At 35.1% G+C, this 20,710-nt stretch overlaps 1 protein-coding gene across 1 annotated transcript; it reads right to left on the bottom strand.

The window, feature by feature from the left end:
* Positions 1-345: 345 nt before the first annotated feature.
* Positions 346-20,447, bottom strand: LOC136797387 (beta-glucuronidase-like). The gene is made up of 12 exons (XM_067053968.1): positions 20,218-20,447; positions 19,359-19,547; positions 18,621-18,790; positions 17,799-18,055; positions 16,073-16,179; positions 15,592-15,738; positions 13,051-13,226; positions 12,364-12,510; positions 7,766-7,850; positions 6,530-6,706; positions 1,567-1,702; positions 346-1,233 (listed from the first exon to the last, which is right to left on the bottom strand). Exons 1-12 carry the CDS (start codon positions 20,410-20,412, stop codon positions 959-961), a joined length of 2,061 nt encoding a protein of 686 aa, XP_066910069.1. The 5' UTR covers positions 20,413-20,447; the 3' UTR covers positions 346-958.
* Positions 20,448-20,710: the final 263 nt, after the last annotated feature.

Below are 20,710 nucleotides of genomic sequence, written 5' to 3'. Positions count from 1 at the left end.
TAAAATCTAATTGCGGTGAAAAGATAAGAACCAAAGCTTCAAAGAAAAACAAAAGATCGCAAAAGATTGTTATGTAAAAAAAAACAGATTAAAACAATTGATGGCAAAGTGTCGTGAAACAGTCAACTCCCTCTAATTCGAACCTCTATTATTCGAATCTTTCTGAAAATATTTTACGAGGGTTTCTCCTTGACGGGAACTGAGAATTAGTTCGAATTAAAGAAAAGATTCGATTAATAGAAATTTGAATTAGCGAGAGTCTACTGTATTTCGACCTCTCCGTAGAAAGCTTATGTAATTTTTTAAAATTTTATATCTTTTATTGTAGATAAATAGATTAATTGCTACTAAAATTTCAAGTTTTCTATATTTAAAAAATTTCCATATTGCTAAAATTTTCATATAAATCTTTAATTGCTAATAAAATTTCAATTTTTCTTTTAAAAAACCTCCATAAATGATTTTTAATTCTAATTCTATGTACAAAGATAAAATCCAATCTAATAAGTCCTAATATATTTTTATTTCATCGTTTAGCAAAGCTTACTTTAAAAGGAGCTGCTTGTACTTTATATTTTATTGAAAATTTTAATTATCAAATCTTAAACCATCTACCTGCCATTTACAATTTGTAAAACAAATTAAATATAAATAAGAATAGCTGCTACTAAAAGCTACATTAAAATATAGCTCAATAAGCAAAATAGGCTTAACCTCTGAGGCGGATCAAAGATTGAAGATCCGAATAAAATTTGGCCTAATTTAGGCACCTTCATCACGAAAATTGATGAATTTTCAATAAATTTCCTCTTGCCATGTTTAAGAATATAAGTTTTTGTTTGCCGGGGAAGATTATCACTTATAGTGCAAATAATTACGAACTTCTACTAGATTCAAAGTGATTCTAGACCGGTTGAAGAGTTTCAGGAAGAGTGACACTTGATCCACAACACAACATTCAGAGAGCAGGAATAATATCAACTCCATCGTCCGACACACCTCCGTTCGTAAAATCTTGGTCGTAGTACGTCTCGCCGTTATAATCCGTCAAATCATCGTACTCCTCCAGCGACTTCGTATTAGCCGTGGTACGCTTCTTTTCCTCATCCGTGGTGTGAACAAGATTCAATGACGGCATCTTACGGTAACGTTCACGGATAACGTATGCAATACGTTTGGGTTGGCGACTACGTGTAAATAGACCTTTCTTGTTGCCCGCTACTCGTGTAGTTCCTGCAAAACAATATATTGTAGAGTTATGATGAAAGTAGTTCCGCTTGATGGTAAATTACCACACAAAAATTCAATGTGATCTCGTTATGCGACCATTTGATCGCTTTGTAATATTTCCTTTAGCTTTGCTTGGGCTTGACAAGTCCATGTAAAAAGGGAAGGTTTGAAAAATTGTCAAACAGAATTAAAAAATACCCAAGAGAAAAAAAATTAAAACAGTCAAGCTTATCAAGTACTCTGAAAAGCTAGGCTTTTACAATGCATTTAATGAAAAAGATTGGGTGAATATTTCAATTGTTTCCTTTGTCTTCATCATACTACAAACATACAAACCTTGAGCAGTTGCAAAGTCAGCGAAATTCCAGATCATTTCACCAACGAAATAGCTTTTCTTGTATTCATCGAAAAGTGGGAAATAACTTTTGACGGCTGCCACTTGGTAATCTTCTGTGTACATGACGGGCGGATTCTAAGGGGAGGTATTTTATTATTTGCAAGATAGAAAATTCAAAAACACTTCATATTGTCCAGTTACCCCGATACCAAAGAAATACGTGATAAAAAATGTGTAAAATTGTCTAGTCCGTTGTACCGTTTATCGTTTCCAAAGCCACTCCAAATAGATAGAATATTGACGGGATTCCCAAAAGTAGAAATGTGAACATAATAAAAAACATCCCTCCAAGTCCCACCTGAAAAAGGCCAACACTAACTACATAGGGTCACCCCCATCTTATATCACTTATCAACCCCAACCCCCTGCTATTTGTAAAATCTGATAATCCTCAACCCAACTCCCATAATCCAAGGACAAGCTCTAGCTATGGAAAACAGATGTATCCCCTATTTGAACAACGTTGGAGAGTAAAATAATTTGAATGCGGCGTGATTATCAAACATTGTATAATGAAGCTAATCGCACGATGAGTTATTTTTTCTCATTTGGCGCTCCTTCAAAGAGAGCAATTAATCGTTAATTGCATCCTGTAGAGATCAATCACACTCTTCAATGCCGCGCCAATGTTTACAAAATTGATTTTAATGTTTTTTCTTACATCTTTTTTTGCATCGAACGTTTTAATTGCATTCGAAATTCATTTCATGAGAAAGAAAAACTATGAACAACAATAAAAGAAAAACAGAGAGCAGATAACAATATAAAACTCTCGCTTTAATTTCTGTAATTTACTTTCCTAACTGGGAAAAAGTAGTGAAAGCCATTGTGCAATTAGCTCGTAATCACATAATAACTCGTACAATTCGAAAATTGCACTCGTGATTTTTTTGTTTCGAATTTTCCTCGTCCTTTCGGACTCGGAAAATTAATAGCAAAAAAGTCACTCGTGCAATTATATTCGAATTGCACTCGTTATCGTGTGATTACATATACTAATTCAATAAACAAAACAAGTAATAAAAGTGATGAAGATTCTTTATAGAAATCCAGATCAGTTAACATCGTTTAAGAAAAAAGAATTACAGTCCATGGCCCGGGAAGAAAAACCCCATATAATTGCAATCTGCGAAGCTAAGACAAAAGCAGGTGCCTTGAAGGAGCTACATGAATATGAATTCGATGACTAAAAAATTGCTAGCCAAGTTAACCTAGATACAGATCAAGGGCGTTGGCATCTCGTGGCATTGTCATATTTGTCCATATCTCCATTAAACACTTGGTGATCGATGTCAAGCCTCCGGCAACTTTCAATGAAGTTTGCATGATTGAAGTACAACTATCAGGAAAAGATTTGCTCGTTGTTGCATGCATTTATCGAAGCCCAACTAGATTTACGTCATCTAACGAAAATAACAACAACCTAAACTTATTGATCAAGTCCATTGCATTAAACAAGAAATATTCGCACAAATGTTTGTTAGGTGATTTCAACTTTCCAACAATCAATTGGGAAAACTGGACCACCCCGCATCTGGAGGATAGCAAAGAAGAGAAATTCTTAAATGCTTTGAGAGACGCATATCTCCATCAAAATGTTAATGAACCAACTCGATGTAGAGGAACTGATGACCCATCCCTCATCGACTGGATCTTAACAGGCGAAGAAAACCAAATTAGGAATCTCGACTACCTAAGACCACTAGGAAAAAGTGACCATAGTTCGTTGGCTTTCAATTTCGTTTGCTACGCCTACTCCAAACCTACGCAAACAAGGTTCATCTATGCTTCAGCCAATTTCAAATTAATGAAAAATGACCCGACGTTGAGGGAATGGAAAGAAGGTTTCAAAAATGCATCCGTGAATAAATCAGTGGAAGATCTTTGGGAATCGGTCAAAAAAGTTGTCATTGATCTCAGAAATCGATTTGTCCCTTTGAAAGAAGTTGGAAATGATTTTTGGAGGAAAAAAGGTAAGTAGTTCCAATTAATAAGAACCTTCAAGCTGAAATCAAGTTAAAGAAAACGCTCCATAGAAGGTGGTTAAGATCTGCACCTTTCGACAGAGATCGTCATCGTGTCAATTACACTATTGTAAGAAACAGAGTTAATCGTTTCATGTCAAAGGCCCACAGGACTTATGAAAAAAGCATTTGTGATAAATCCGAGGAAAAGCTAAGGATATTTTGGTCTCATGTAAGATCTAAACGGAGTCTCACCACTACTTGAAAACCCTGATATGACAAATCATCGATTAAACTTGACGATCTCGACAAGGCTAACATCCTACAAAAACAGTTTTGCAGCATCTTTACCAATGAGCCCCCAGGAACGATTCCCGACTTTCCTACACGAACGGAGAATCAAGTTGAGAGCATCATCATAACAGAAGATATGATGAGAAAACAGATAAGATTGCTGGACATGAGTAAATCCTTCGGTCCGGATGATATACACCCGGAAATGTTAGTTGGACTGATTGACCATCTAGCCGAACCCCTCACTATCATCATGAACAAGACATTGTCTGAGGGAACAATACCAAAAGATTGGAAGATGGCAATTTATAAATAAAAGGGTGCCCAAAACCTTGCGATAAATTATAGACCTGTTAGTTTGACTTCAGTAGTCTGTAAGTTAATGGAATCATTCATAAGAAAGCACATTATGAAGCATCTAACTGACGAAAAGCTTCTAACCAACAAGCAATACGGTTTCATTAGTCGCCGCTCCACCGTCAAACAACTCCTAAATTATTTGGACAGGTGATGTGAAAGTATAGCTAACGGAAGTGTTGTTGACAATATATATTTCGATTTTGCGAAAGCTACTGAAGCTAAAGATACTGCTCCATATCGCCGTCTACTTAAAAAGCCAGGGGGGGGGGTCTTGCAGTTACTCCTTGACACTATGTGGAGTAACTGCAATTTTGGACATTTTCTACAGACACCACCACCCTTGCAGTTATTCCATAGTGTACTAACTGATTTTACCCTCAAAATTGGTGTTTACCACCCCCAAAAATGCCAAATTTGACAATTTTTTCACTGAATTCCTCATTTTTGATACCATTTTACTGGGTACGTCTTATTAACGACCGTTCAAGAGTTAAATATCTCAATCATTTTCCAAGTTTGTTAAAATATCTTTCATGCCTTGATTGGAGAAAAAATTTGATTTTTTTTTTGACTTTTGAAAAAAATGTTTTGAATTTTTTTGCTTCCGGAATTTTTAAAAACCTAAAATTTTAACTGAAAAATTGAAAAATGTACTCACTTAGTACACCATATCCTACCAAAATCGACAATTTTGGGCTTAGGCACCACCCATGTTGCAGTTAGTCCACTGGTGGAGTAACTGTTTTCCCAAATTTTGGTTTATATACCACCACGGTAGTAATTGTCATAGTGTTTATATAATAACTGCATGACCCCCCCCCCTGAAAAAGCTGAAAGGATATGGAGTATCTGGAAACATTTTGAGATGGGTAGAGTCTTTTCTAACTGACAGAAAACATTAAGGTTAACCAAACTCGATCTAAGACAGATGATGTTATCAGTGGTATTCCCCAAGGAAGTGTTTTGGGACCACTTCTCTTTGTTATCTACATCAACGACCTCCCTGACAATGTGCTGTCTTCGATTCTCCTATTTGCTGACGACACAAAGATTTTCAGAGAAGTCAACTCGATTGAGGACTCGTTGGTTATCCAACAAGACATACACAAACTTGAAAAATGGTCAAATGATTGGCTATTAAGATTTCACCCAGATAAGTGCCACGTTCTCACTCTCGGTAAATATTGGAATACTGTCCACGCGGACCCTTATTCACTTAGAGGTGAACAACTTGAACATGTTTTTGTTGAAAAAGATCGCGGTGTTCTGATAGACTCTGACTTATCCTTTGAAGAACATATATCAAAACAAGTGAAAAAAGCAAATTCCATTCTAGGAGTCATCAGAAGAGGTTTCGAAGACCCAAGCCTTAAAACTTTCTTCACTCTGTACACAACCTTTGTCCGGCCTCATCTCGAGTATGCCCAATCTGTATGGTCACCAAAACTACGTAAGGATATCAACTTAATTGAGGGCGTTCAACGACGTGCCACTAGGATGGTCAGAAGGTTAAGTAATCTACCATACGAGAAGCGCCGACGAGAACTTGACTTGCCTTCTCTCGAATTCAGAAGACCCTTCGGAGACATGGTTCAGATCTACAAACACTTGCACTTCTACGATAAAGACACCACAGTTGAAAAGTTTATTCGCAGGGTGCGTCAATCTCGAATTCACGATTACGAACTGATACCAAGCTTTGCAGACGATGGATTCAGAAGTGTCCAGACCAAGTCGTTTTATTATCGATGTGTGACAGCATGGAACCAGCTACCAAAAGAGACTGTTAACGCTACTAGCATCGAAGCGTTCAAGGAAGAACTAACCAAGGCATGGATGGAATATCCATTGCGCTACGAATCAAGATCTTTGTAATTGTAGACGATAGATCGGTTTAGAGGCCCTCGTGTGCCTGGAATGTAAATCTTCATAAAAAAAAATAAGTTGGACTTTCCACGGAAAATTCCCAGCCGGCGCAAAACGTCATAGTAACGTCTATTTGGAGTTTGTAAAACGTTAGATGAACGTCAAAAGAACTTATTATGCCAGCTGGGTTATCATCATCAAAAAATAACATCGGGTCTTCCCCTTCAAAACTAAAACCTGACATTCTAGATCACTAGAATCACAAGGAAAGACACTGGACTCCCACTGCCTACGGTGAGGAAGGAATAATGGAAGAGCAAAGGGGAACAAATTCCTTAGCTGATAAGTTAAGTAAGTCATTTTGGCCACACTTTTGATGTGTCTTCAATTCTTATAGCAGCTTTTTCAAAAAATTTACCTGATACAAGCCTGCGACCGCATCAGCTCCATACTCAGTCATGAGAAGAAGTTTGCCATGAATTTGATACCATAACTTCAACTCGCGTTCCAACTGATAAGGAATGAGATCGATGTAGCCGCTATCACTGTACCACGTGTAGTAGCGATTGAAACAAACCACGTCCACGTATTTGACCTGCGTTTGAAAAATATTATATTGCTTTTATATATGAAGTTTTTTTAAATTCAACAAATATCTTATCAAAAATACGGGATAAGCTCGGTGCTTGCAATTTGATCAATCACGCCCATTCTCTCGACTCCTCGTTTCCCACCGTGACAGTTGTTTGTTTATTTGGCTGTGGTCTACTATGGTCTACTTAGCATGGGCAGCACATTATTTTGATTAATTTTCCGTGACTTGAGGAAGACAATGTATCACTTTCTACTGTCTTATATAAAAAATCTGTCCTAGTGTCCCTTTGAACTCCGATGAAACATGCCCTAAAACTGCACTTTGATCCCTGCAAAATTCAATTCAATCTTCTCAGTTGGCAAGCCACGCTCAGCAGTTAATTTTAGCTTTAACTTGTACCCACCCTTTTTACGACATACATCTTTTTAATAACTGTCATTGGAGATCTCTTTACTTTTAGGTTAATCGGTTGAACAGAATTGAAAGAACTCCGTGACAAGCTGATCATAAATGTACTATCGAATTAAAAAATTGTACTGGATTTTACGGAATAAAAATGATTCAGGTTCATAAACAATAACAAACAGTCCCAGACTTAGCAAAATAACCAAGGCCCAAACAAACTTTTGAGCAAAAATAACAACCTATTAAAGGGCTTACAACTTAATATGGTGAATGGCCATTAAAGTCTATTAATCAGAGAGTTATCACGGGAGGCAAAAATCCTTAATGAAGTTTCCTCAGAACACCAAAATTCTTTCAAGGGGTTCAAGTCAATTTCTTAAAATTTTGAATAATTTATCTCAGAGAATATAGCGCTCTGAATTATCTTTCCAACCGTATATTATGTAATATGTTAGAATAGTAGCATTCGTTGAAAAAGGGGAAGCAAAACAAAGATTAGTGCACACTTAAAGCGAATGCATTTTAAATTGGAGTTAATTTCTCGGGCTTGTCCTGACCTTATCCTAAATAGTTTGAGCAAATTTGTTATTTGAGAAAGCACAAACTTTATTTTATTCAAAAACCTAAACGACGAAACCAACTAAAGATGCTTACCGCTTTGTCATCGTAAGGGCTCATATGAGAAACGAAAGTGATTGGTCTTGATCCATCCAACTGACGCGTGTAATCGATTATTGCCCTAAACAAGATAAAATGCGACTGATAATAGTTATTGCAGACCTTTGTGTAGAAAAAAATTAAGTGAAAGTTTTGTCCTTTAGCCAGTGAATATTCACGTTTTTTATATAAGAAGCAAACTATAGAATATAAAGATTCGATGGCCGAAATATTAAAGACAGGTATAGAGCATCCTAAGGCTTTATGGACTCAAAAGCACCAAATTTCCTAAGATTTTGGATACTCTTAAAAAAACACGTGTATTTCAGAATGTGATAAGAGTGCCTGGCTTCTCGCTACGGAAGATGACCAGTCCCTGATTGATCGATCAGTGAAGGAGTCGTCTCTTAAGAACCGTCTACGTGTTATTTTATACAGATTCACTTGAAGACCTTTTTGGATCGAATGCATTATTTCCGCGTGAACCACAAGAAAACAAGGCCAGCGTACCCTCACTTCATCGAGGATTGTTAGTACACGTTTTTTTTTATAAGAACAAACTATATAAGAACATAAGGCTTCGAGGCCCAAAAATTTAAGAACATTCTAAGAACATTCTAAGGCTTTGGAGACTTAAAAACATGCATTTTCTTAAGAAATAACATCAAAATGCTCAAAAAATGCTGAAAATAAAAACATTTTAAGAACATTTTTAGGCTTCAAATCCAAAAAACTAAGAACATCCGAAGGCTTCGAAAATTTTTGACGTTCTTATAAAAAAAAAACGTGTAAATCGATACCTAACGCATTCACAATAAAACACACATTTCAAAATTTATGTATGTAGCTTGAGCTGTAGCTGGATGTTTGGTTCAAAAACAAGTGCACCAAAAAATATTTTCACCAACAACGATAAAGCAAAACATTAAAGAGTTTGTTCACTCCTTGTAGATCCTACATGAGAAGAAAGGAGAAAATAGATCACAAAGCTACGCAGCAGTCGCGTCGAGGCAAATCGAGAAAAACATAGAAAACGTACTTCGAAGGGAAAAACAGGAGGAACGACAGATTCAATCCACGGCGTGCAATCTAATTCTTCATGGTGTTGGCGAATCCACTGAAGATTCAGAGGAGTCAACCAAAATCTACGACGAAGAATATCTAAATGAAACAGTCTTACCTAAGAAACTAAGCTTAAGGAATATAAAGATTGAAGAAACTCAAAGAATCGGAAAATTTTCGAAGGAAAAGGAAGATGAAAAACGCTATCGACCAATAAGAGTCCGATTTGCAAACGAAGAAGACAAAAATACAGTGTTAAGAGCAATCACTAAAGGAGAAAGATTGCCCTTCCGTGTGACAGAAGATCTTACGAAAAGTGAAAGGAAGACAATCAAAGAGTGGTGTATGAAAGCCAAAGAAATGAACACGTCACTAAAGGATGCAAACTTTAAATTCAAAGTCAGGGGGAGCCCTAGGAAAAAACTCTATTTTAAGAAAATTGTAAACCGAACAAAGAGCGGTTCATAGAGGCCCATGTGCTCGCACGGTGGCCTGCGAACTTGTATAGCATTATTATTATTATACATCATAGTTAAAAAAAAACACTTTCTCTTTCGAAGGAAAAAAGCAATAAGGAGTAAATTCCAAATTGTTATGATCGTTTGACCATAATGTAACCACAAAAATAACGAGAGGAAAATCATGAGATACTATTCGTCATATCGTGTAATGTATTTCAGTTGGTATTGTTCTCGTTCTCTTTTGAAAATCTTGTATAATGTCTTTGCTATCTTTGCTGTGAAAGTTCAAGATAAAACTCTTGTATACTGTCTTAGAAATTTTTGTGATGAAAACTCAAGATATCCCAATCATCATTTCCCAACTAATTATTGTCGAGGAATGGAAAACCTTCAAAATTATCTGAGACTTACAATAACAAAACAGTATAAAAACTATAGTACACACTACAGAAACTCTGACATGTGAAAATAATTCAATTAAAGTAAAATCTTAAACGAAAAGATGAACACAGTAATGCTGCTCTGACTTCTTTTAATAAAAAATGTCAAGCAAGCAAAGCAAGTCAGCTGTCTATCCGATGTTCAAACAAAATAACACAATTTTCAGACATCATTTCATAACAATAACATAATATAAACTTGTTGTGATCATATTTCAAAAAAAAGCTTATTTTTTAATAAGGGGAAGAAAACCAAAACAAATTCTCTGTAAACTATCCATAAATCATATAAGTGTTAGCTTAACAAGCAAAATTGCTTAAAGGGATAATCATGTAGTTTGAGATTTTTTGCCTGCAGATTGTTTCTGTAGTCCTGAGCGAAAAACTTTAGAATATTTTTGCCCTACTGTTTATGAACGTCACACATTTTTTTAACAAGAAAATAAGAAAATTTCTAAACGTAAGACCCGTGCAAGAACCTATTCGACCTTTCAAATTGTCATATCACGACCAGGCCAAAAGATTTGGATTCATAACTGGTTAATAATTAGGATTATAGAAGGGTTTCTCAACCCAAAAAAATCTCAAACCATGAAAAGAACTGTGTACCACAATTATCAAAAATCAATTCATCTCATTATGCAGCATACCAAACGTCACAAATTTTACAAGGTCTTGCTCTTTATCACGACAAAGTCACATAAAATTTAACGAAAAATCTTGTCATTATATGTTCAGTCAATCACGATAAAGACATTAATAATAGGTCCTCAGTCACAAATCTGTTTCTAAGCAACCATTAACATTATCAAGTAATGACATCATCGTGTGATATAAAAAGGTTGTTTCCTAATAATGCCATAGGAAGAAAGAATTTCATGCTTAACTCAAGCAAAACCCCTCTTAAGGTTAACTATCTCAGCAAACCACTGCATATTCGTATCAAACGTTTCATTCTCGATTAGGAGGGAAATTATTATATTGGTGCAATAATGTAGATAATTCCATGGGCTAACACGTGAATTTGAAAAAGGAGGATGTTAAAGAAATCGTCGTTGTCAAAGCAGAAAGACCAATCTCAAAATGGGTCTATTTAAGCATAAAAGAGAATCTTTCAATGAGATAAACTTTTGACAATGAAACTGGCCCTTTTATCTTACAGCAGAAAGATTCATCCACATGACCAAAGGCCTTGTTGTCAAATGTTTAAAATTCCCACTCTCCTAAAATACTAATTTTGATATTTACTTGACAATGACGGAATGGGAAGCTTGTTCTCCAGTGCAAAGGCACAGGGCCAAGTGAAAATGTTGTTTGCCAACTTTCTTTACTGTTTTAACGTAACGAATCAAACGAAAAATGAAAGTACAACCCTGGCATTTAATCTGAAGCACAATTTTGAATTGAAAATAAAAATAACATTTTTCTCCACAATCCCCTGGCTTAATTTTTAGTTTGACAAAAATACTGTGTTTCAGAATTGTGCAATATAGTCTTCCAACATCGAACCTTATGGTCCGAGGGCAAAATATCTAAACTTTAATTTTGAATCAACATTCAAAAATCCCGAAATTGCAGATTAGAGTGTGAGAGTGTTTGTTAGTAGTGAGGTCAGGTAGCACATAAAAACGTAAGAATGCTTCAGATGGTGATTAAAGCATGAAATTTGGCACAGATGATCCTTAGAGGGTCTAAAACTTAATTTTAAATAGTAACACCAAATTTTGCCACCTGGCCACCTGCCAGATGACGTCATCAGGTGGCTGGGCAAAAAATTATTTTTTTGAAAATATTCAAAATCTGATGGTTCCAGCGGAAAGAGCATGAAATGCTGATAAAAATTGAGGTATAAAACATGCCTTGAAAATCTTCCTATCAAAAGTTATGGAGATTGAAAGTCTTTTGATGACGTCATCATAAGCCTTTCCAGGCAAAACTTAAAAACCTCGTAATTTTGGTACAAATTGACCAAATTTCATGTTTTATACATGAATTCATATCAAAATTCATTGCTTTTTCCGATTCCGATGTTCAAATTGAATTAAAAGCTTTAAATCCTACAGAATACTAAAACTTCTCCCTTCAGGAGCGCAGTGTACAACCAACTAATTTTTTTGGATGTTTTAAGCCTTCCTATGTTGTTTAGACCCAAGCATCAGATGGAACTTCAAATTTTGACATGGATTCATGTATAAAACACTAAATTTGGTCAACTAGTTCCGTTATTACGGGATTTTAGGTTTTGCCTGGAAAGGCTTATGATGACGTCATCACAAAGCTTTAAACCTTCATAACTTTTGATAGGAAGATTTTGAAGGCATGTTTTATACCTCGATTTTCATCAGCATTTCATGCTCTTTCCGCTGATACCATCAGATTTTAAATATTTTCAAATAAATCAATTTTTGCTAAGCCACCTGATGACGTCATTTGGCAGGTGGCCAGGTGGAAAAATTTGGTGTTACTGTTTAAAATTAAGTTTTAGACCCTCTAAGGATCATCTGTGCCAAATTTCATGCTTTAATCACCACCTGAAGTATTTTTGTGCTAACAGACCTCACTATAGAGCATCTGTTTGGAACAAAGACTTCGTTTATAAAAGTCACGCTCGCTAAAATAGTAACCAACTTACTTGAAATAAGGGTCACTCTTGGAACTTTTGGTGTCTGGTTCGTTGGCAACTGACCACATGACAACGGACGGATGATTCTTGTCTCGATGTACCAACTCCTTCATAACGTCCATATGATGTGCTATGTTCTCGTCACCCATGTTTTGTCTGATGAGAGAAGCAGACAAGCTCAAAATTAGGTAATTGCGAGAGTAAGAATGAGGACGTTTGTCCATACCCTGATCTCACCAAATAGATTTGCAAGTAGTTCCTTTAGTTTATAAATCGTGACATTTATATTACATTTTATCATGGTCGTTTTCTATCGGTTGTTGAAAATAGCTAGTGTGTTAATTTAAATTAATTGGTCGAAAATCGTCAGGCCGTCAAGATTATTAATCCAATCTTGCTGAACATTTCGACAATATTTTCCATTTATTATGCCAACAAAATAATGAGACATTTCATTTCAGAAATTTTTTCTTCAGAATTCAATAATCACGATATGCACCATTGCAATGTCTTCCGATGTTACATCATGGACCTAACAGCTGATTGGTTACAATAGACGTATTGATTGATTTTAGGTCACTATTACAACCAATCATTTTTCGTGGGTCCGTGATGTAATGTCAGAAGACATTGCAATGGTGCAAATCATGAATTGGTGGTAAATTATTATTTATTAGAATAATTTTAATTACTCACTCAAGGATACCAACGCCTGGACACTCGTCGATAACCACAATTCCTCTTTCGTCCGCAAGATAAAGGATCTCATCAGCGTATGGATAATGACTGGTGCGAAACGAATTTGCACCAATCCAATCAATAAGATAATAGTTCTTCATAATCGTGGGCAGGTCCAGCCCTTTGCCTCTGATCTGAAATAATCATAACAAGTCACAAATTTTAACATAACATCCAATACTAATTTCTGCCTAATAACGAAATAAGGAAAGGGGGAGTAGAAGATTTCATTTTATTTTCACTGTTTTAGGTGAAACAAACCCACCTTTATCGCTACTATAATTAGAGGAAATAAAAAAATAGCACTAATAGCATGAGGAGGAACAACTTTCAAAAATTATGCAGCACCAACTATAGTTCTGGGGGAGGGTTTTTTGGAATATTAAGAGCCATTTTTTTTAAGAGTCTTCAGGGTGTGATACCTCACCCTCATGGATTTTGCTGAAATTTAGACAAAAAGATCTATCACACAAGAAAATAAGACACTGAAAATTTCACCTTGATATCTCAAGCAGTTTCGAAGATACAGCGTCTCAAAGATAGGCTACTAAGCGAAAATTGACCCCTAAAAATCATGAACTCTGGTGGGGAGCAGATTTTGAAAGCCGATGAATTTTTATTCAAGTACATTAGAAAGCTGATTTACAGTGGATTTCAAGAACTTTTTGTAGGGAATCAGAAAAAATCAAATTGAGTTTCCAAAATTTTCCCCGAAAATCTTTAGCACCTCCTGTAGAGGGCTTCAGACTTTGCGTAATTTGGGTTTGGAAGCACTTTTAGCTGTCTGCTGATGGTCCTTGAGACTTTTTTGAAGCAAACTTTTGACCTGGAGTGGTTTATACTGGTGGGTTTTGGCCACAAGAATAACATTTTCAGGATTTCCATCTTTGCGTAAACCGTCAAAAATGGCCGAAAAAATTGCTATTTTGGCAGACCTGGAGCAAAATTCAAGATGGCGTATCTATTTAAGGCAACACCAAATTTTTTTGAAACTTTCAGCAAGGATTCCTTAGTAGGTCTAGTTTATAGCCTCAAAAAATCTCAGTGGGCTTTTGAAGTCTCTTAAAGATATGATCGATTGAAAATTTGCTTAACTTTGTTGTTTTCTCCCTCTTAAAATGCTAAATCAGGCCCACTTAAAGGCTCTAAAGGTTAATTTTTGTCAGAATATTGGTTGATCTTCTCTAGCCAACTAATCATTGGCATTAGGGGAACAACTGTAAAAGATTTCAGGTCATTTCCATCAACAGATGACATTCTATGACAGTTTCTTTATTTTTAAGTACAGAATATGTAAAAAAAAAGAGACTGACATCTGGCCTCTCCTACCATTCCAGGGCCTATATTTCCAGGAAAAACCTCAACCTTTCACAGTTTGGTGAATATTAATCTTAAATAAGCAGGTTACTTCAACTTAATGGGTTTAATAGTACTCAATTCCTATTCAAAAACTTTTTAGACTCATTCAGAAATCCTACTTTGACAATAATTTGCGCTTTACCGCAAAATTTCTCAAGTCCAAGTGTTGTGATTAGCTTTAGACTGTCCAATATTTCTTGTCCAGAAGATTTAAACAGCATTGTTTGCAGTATCTCGTAAATTATCACCCTAGTGATGTTGCTTAGTTATTTAAGAATCAACAAGTAAGACTGTTAGTGTACACTAATATAGAGATATTGGACAGTCTAAAGCTAATCACAACACTCGGACTTAGAAATTTCGCGGTAAAGCGCAAATTATTGTCAAAGTAGGATTTCTGAATGAGTCTAAAAAGTTTTTGAATAGGAATTGAGTACTGTTAAACCCATTAAGTTGAAGTAACCTGCTTATATCTAAGATTAATATTCACCAAACTGTGAAAGGTTGAGGTTTTTCCTGGAAATATAGGCCCTGGGATGGTAGGAAAGGCCAGATGTCAGTCTCATTTTTTTTACATATTCTGTACTTAAAAATAAAGAAACTGTCATAAAATGTCATCTGTTGATGGAAATGACCTGAAATCTTTTACAGTTGTTCCCCTAATGCCAATGATTAGTTGGCTGGAGAAGATCAACCAATATTTTGACAAAAATTAACCTTTGGAGCCCTTAAGTCTTATTTTCTTGTGTGATAGATCATTTGGTCAAAATTTCATCAAAATCTAAGAGGGTGAGGTATCAGACTTTCTTTATTCTGAAGATTTTTTAAAAAAATGGCTCTTAACACTTCAGGATGGACCACTATCAGGAATACTTTATCTTGATTTATTTTTCTTTACCTACCGGTGTAATAATAATAATAAGAATGAAAGCAAATGGATGAATTTGAAAGTTAGACAGCATTGACAAAGAAGTGAAAAGCTACATAGTTGAAAGCAAAATCAAACTTCAGGAAAAGTTTTTCTTTCCAAATAGGTTACAACACCATTCTCAGTCCAAAACTTCGGAAGGATTTTGTATGGAGAGCAAATTTTAGTATTGTAGTATTTTAGTAATGAAGAGCAAATATATCATCCCTTACATCAGCATCCTCATGCATTCCAAATCCTTTGAAATAAAAAGGCATTCCGTTGATACGAAATGCTTTGTCAGTCACTTTGATTGTGCGGAACCCAAATTTGATTCTGTAAACATCATCTTGTACATCTCCACTACCTTTCACTGTGACCTGAAAAGGTAAAATAAGGAAAATCAGTTTTGAGAATCTCCTTGTATGGATGCTGCATTAGAAGATTGTTACAAGAAATAAAAATATCAAGATTTTTTTAATGATTTGTTTCTCTTAAATTGAAACTCTGAATATCAATAAATTTTCAAAAGACAAGGAAAATAATTATTCTGGCTTCTATAACATTTTCACAAGTGCTTGAAGATATCAATAATAGTACATCAGTATAAAATTGAATGCTAACTTGACTTCTACCACTTCGCTCAAACATAGTCTTAAAGGCCTATAGGTAATATTTTTTAAGGTATTGTAACTTTTAATGTACGCGGTTTACCTTTAACGTGTAAAGATATGCTGGTTTATGGCCCATTCCAACCGGCCACCATAGGTTAACATTAGGGACATCGATACCTCCTTTGTACAGGTCGTTCCCAGATGTACCTAAAAAAAATAAATTGTGAGACTGGTCTCAACAAGAAATCTAAAAGAAAGCAAGTTGGGGAGGTGGTCAACCATGAAAATTGTAACGTTTTTTACTGCAGTCAAATGTTATCAGTTTTTCTCAATTAGATCAATAACACCCCTGTCTCTGTGCCCCAGTGGGTGTATAAGATTTTTATTCATAAAAACACGAAACATCATCCATTACTAACAATAGGGCAATATACCTCGATCGGGAGACGAATCCCGTTTGGGAGGAAGGGGAAACGATTTTGCAAGAGCGACATTCATTCAACGTCCATACAACGTCAATCTTGAAGTGAAAAAGGGGGAAATTGGGGCAAAAGGGGGAAATTGGGGCAAAAGGGGAAGCTAAAAAATGGATCAATGGAAAGATAAATGAATTTATCAACTTTTGACTGAATGAATTTAAAATTGACCCACAAAATTTTAAAATATTCTACTTTGAAAATTTTTCATAAGCTTTTCCAAGCAAGAATATTTTTACGCGAATTCACGCAGCCAGTATCACCACAGAGTTTGATGCAGGATCGTCTCCCAATCAGGAGACTTTGCCCTACTGACTAGAATTAACTGCATAAATTAAAAGGATTTTCTCATATACTCATACTTGTATGTTCTTTAGATAAAGTAAAAGTGGAGTATTTAAGGACATTTCTCTGGAAGTAATGGATACTATATATGAACTTAATTTTAAAAGGATGTAGTGACTAAGGAGGCGCAACCATGGTTTGCGCCGACAAGGAAAATTTTTGATTTTTGACTCTCTTGTGTAGGCTAAAATCACTCCTTCATTACGAATTTTGCAACTTTGAGAAATTAAAAAAAAAAAAAATTCAACTAATTTATTTATATCCTATCAAAGTTTTCATGCTTCATTTTTATTTAACCCAGCAACTTGCATAATCATTAATTTTTCTCTAGTCATCAAGCCTACCTGAAGGTCATCATTATTTTCGCTTCTGATTTACGAACTTGAATGATCGACCCACGACCGACCTATTTTTTGAGAAAAGCTTGACTGGAAAACGGAAAAACATTTTGCTCTTGCCTTTTTATTAAAGATAAGGACTTTCACACATATTGGATATATTCTAGTCCATCTGTTTAGATCATAACTTGCTACTACTTTTGACGACGCGGTGATATGGACAATTATAATTGTATAAATACAGTTTTGATTGTGAGGAAAGCGAGCAAAAAAATTGAGCCTTTTTGTGCATTTCGTTAATTCAAAAAGTGGATTCCATAAGAGAAGGGAATATTCCAGTAGGGTGAACCTTTTGATGTGAGAATTCTACTGGGGTACGTCAAAATCATAAAATTTTCAGTGGGGTATGTGCGGATTCTTCGTATCTTTCAATGGGGTTATTTTCAGTTACAGTATTCCAGTGGGGTGAGTGATTTATCTACTGGGGTGAAAAAAAAGGCGATTTTTGGGAATATTTTTCACTGGGGTGACGAGTGGGGTGGATCCCACTGGGTCACAGAGGCAGGGGTGTTCAATACGTCTGGAAATTAACTGACTTTATTTAAAAGCTTGATGACCTAAACTGACATTACGATTAATCAAAATCCAAGTTAAAAAAAAGTCGAACCTGCAATTCTTTCACCATTATCATCAATAACATCATAAATTATCTCTATGGAATCTTCTTTCCCATTTTTAGATACAGTGGCAACACTTGTCGTGAAATTGAGTTTTCCAACACCATCAATAACGTCTGTTTCCAGTGTGATGTCATGAAGATAGGTTGTTGGAGTGATGTAGAGTTTCACTGGTCTATGTATACCGGCATAATTAAAGAAGTCCATTTGCAACTTTTGGACGTAGTACTTTCCACTGGGATATTTCCTTGAAATGCAAAAATAATTACTGTTAAAAGCAATATGTTTACAAAATAAAGAGTTTAAATATTAGGTAAGCATACAAATGTAATGTGAATTTGTTATACCTTAAGGGAAGAAATTTTCGCAGAATTTAATTTCGCGAATTTGGGCGTAATTCGAGAAATTAAATTCAGCGAAACACACCAAAATGGCTAAATCGCAAAATTAAATTCCGCGAAATTCGATTTTTTGGAGGAAGAAGACGGCGATCAAGTTTAATCATGACTTATCATATAAACATTCATATTTGATGTTATTATTTTGTTGTGAAAGTTTGTTAATGTGAATGAAATATGTCTTGAAATCGATGAAAAATATGAAAAACATTTTCTCTGTAAAAAAAATTCTTTTGAAATTTCTCAATTGCGAAATTAAATTCTGTGAAACTTTTGAAATCGGCTCATTCGCGAAATTAAATTCCGCGAGATTTACCATTTTGAAACTCTGATTTGCAAAATTAAATTCCGTAAAAATTTCTTCTCTCAAAACAGAAAAGTGAAAAAAAGGGTTCAAAAAACTGAATCTTTTACCCTCCTTCCAAAAATGTGGCATCACCAGGTGGCAGTGTCTTTGGTGTTAAAGTATTGTTTGCTGCAACAGTGACCAAGTTAGATTTGCCAAAAGATAAATGTTCTGTTACATCAGCTTCAAATGGTAAATGGCCACCATCATGTTCCATGATTTGCTTTCCATTGAGCCACTTTAAATAAATATTTTTCACACAGTTGTCACAGATAGCAGAATCTCAAAGAAATCAAATCAAAGAAAGCACTACATGTTTTTTTATAAGCAAGTGTCTGCCCCTTGGTCCAAGCTTGTGAATCCAGACATTATTATGCTTATTATATGCTTATGAATCATGCTTGTGATTATCACCCTGAGCCAAGTTTTTAGTGAAATTTCAGAAATTTTGTAAAAATTTGTTCAGATTTTGGGAGCGGTGAAATGTAGCTAGACGTGGAATGTCTTTTTTTTACTTGACCTCTATCAAACCTTATCAATCAAATGACAACTTGAATATTTCAGGCCTACATTTATGCTTATGTTATGCTTAAAAATTCTGCAGATCTGAGCCTTCATATGCTTATAAGCGTTATGTTTATAAAAAAATCATGTATCCACTTTTCTTTTTGCTTAAAATTTTTATTGCAATGTTACAAAATACTACATAAAGTCGAAAAACAAATACAGTAAAATTCGATTGGGGCAAATAGGGAGGTAAATACTTTCAAAGGTATACAAAATATAATATAATAAGGTAAACTCACCACCATGCAAAAATAATGACAGCTTTCAAATCGTAGGACAACTCTTCTATGCCCAGATTCATCGTTCCAGGAGTTTGGTGCATAGAAATCTCTATCGTACCACACCCAGCCAACAAAATCACGAATGTGGGCATCTTGAGTGATATCATTATAACTTGATGGAACAGGCATGGTTATAACAGAGCCACTCTAGAAAAACAAAAAGTTATTGGTTGTGTCCATAATGTACAGAGAGATCTCAACCCCATTTATATTGCATCACCCCCTATTTTTAAAATAAATTACAAACCTAGTTTACAAATATACAACTGTTCGAATACGCAAAAAGTTTAAAATTAGTGTAGGTCTGGATTAACACTGGATTTATCTTCATTGGATCCCCTCTAAAAAAAGCTCAAACCCACATTTCAACCCGCCCTATCCACCCTATCAAGCGCCTCTTAAAAATAGTAGCCCTTTTCGAGGAGAGTTTTCATGCTAGCTTAAGTTTTTGATAATTTTTTTTGAAATCGTTTTTTATAATTTTCTGTAATCAAAAGGACTCTTTCTTGAATCAACAATTTGGAGTTGCATCAACCCAAAACCAGAACTGCCATCACTGACCAACAGTTTCAGATAGGCAAGTTTAAAAATTACAATCAAATTTCTTGATAATCTCTAATTACACTCTATCATTTGATAATATTAAAAAACCACCCGCAAAAAGAAACCCTCATTAACAACGCTCTACCATTCAATATGCAATATGCTCCCTTATCTTATGAAAATCTAATCCCCCTTGAAAATTCAGTTACAGATCGTTAACTGTATATGCAATAACATTGTGTATGATTGTAATGGATAAAAGAAAAATTTATACCTTTTTCAACTGGTCTGAATACCACTTATTCTTAATACCAACATTTCTTGACGAAGAATTGTCAGCTCTAAAATTCCATAACCCATCCAAAATCTTCAACTCTCTGGACTCTGATTCTTGAGGAAATAGTGACAAGGATTCTTTTACTCCAAAATACAGGACATGGAGAGCAACCAGAATTATTCTAAACATCATATATCAGTTGTTTTCATATTTTACATTGAACTATTATTTAGAAGAAAACATTAAACAAAACATTGAGATGAGTAACCAACGATTTAAAATTAGACAATGTATTTATATAATTTGATTACAGAAGACTCTTTGCACTTGTTCAAATAATTCGGTTATTCGAATTGAGATATAGTGTTCTCCTCGAATACCCTACTCAGGCAAAAACACTCTCGGTTATTCGAACTTTCAATTTTTCGAAGCAAATTCTATTCCCCTTGGGGCTGATTATAGGGAAAATCAACCTTCAGTTATTTAGAAA

This window comes from Clytia hemisphaerica, unplaced genomic scaffold (genome assembly GCF_902728285.1).
Source record: "Clytia hemisphaerica strain Z4C2 unplaced genomic scaffold, Clytia hemisphaerica genome assembly, whole genome shotgun sequence".
Lineage (NCBI taxonomy): Eukaryota > Metazoa > Cnidaria > Hydrozoa > Leptothecata > Clytiidae > Clytia > Clytia hemisphaerica.
Note: the sequence above shows the minus strand (reverse complement) of the source record. Positions and strands in the feature narration are given on the sequence as shown.

What these genes read in the sequence shown, in the direction of transcription:
- LOC136797387 (XM_067053968.1), bottom strand. Translation starts at nt 20,412, where the DNA reads ATGATGTTTAGAATAATTCTGGTTGCTCTCCATGTCCTGTATTTTGGA. An exon ending in CATATCTTTACACGTTAAAG is followed by an intron (nt 15,739 to 16,072) that starts GTAAACCGCGTA and finishes TTACCTTTTCAG; the next exon opens with GTCACAGTGAAAGGTAGTGG. An exon ending in GAATGCATGAGGATGCTGAT is followed by an intron (nt 13,227 to 15,591) that starts GTAAGGGATGAT and finishes TGATTATTTCAG; the next exon opens with ATCAGAGGCAAAGGGCTGGA.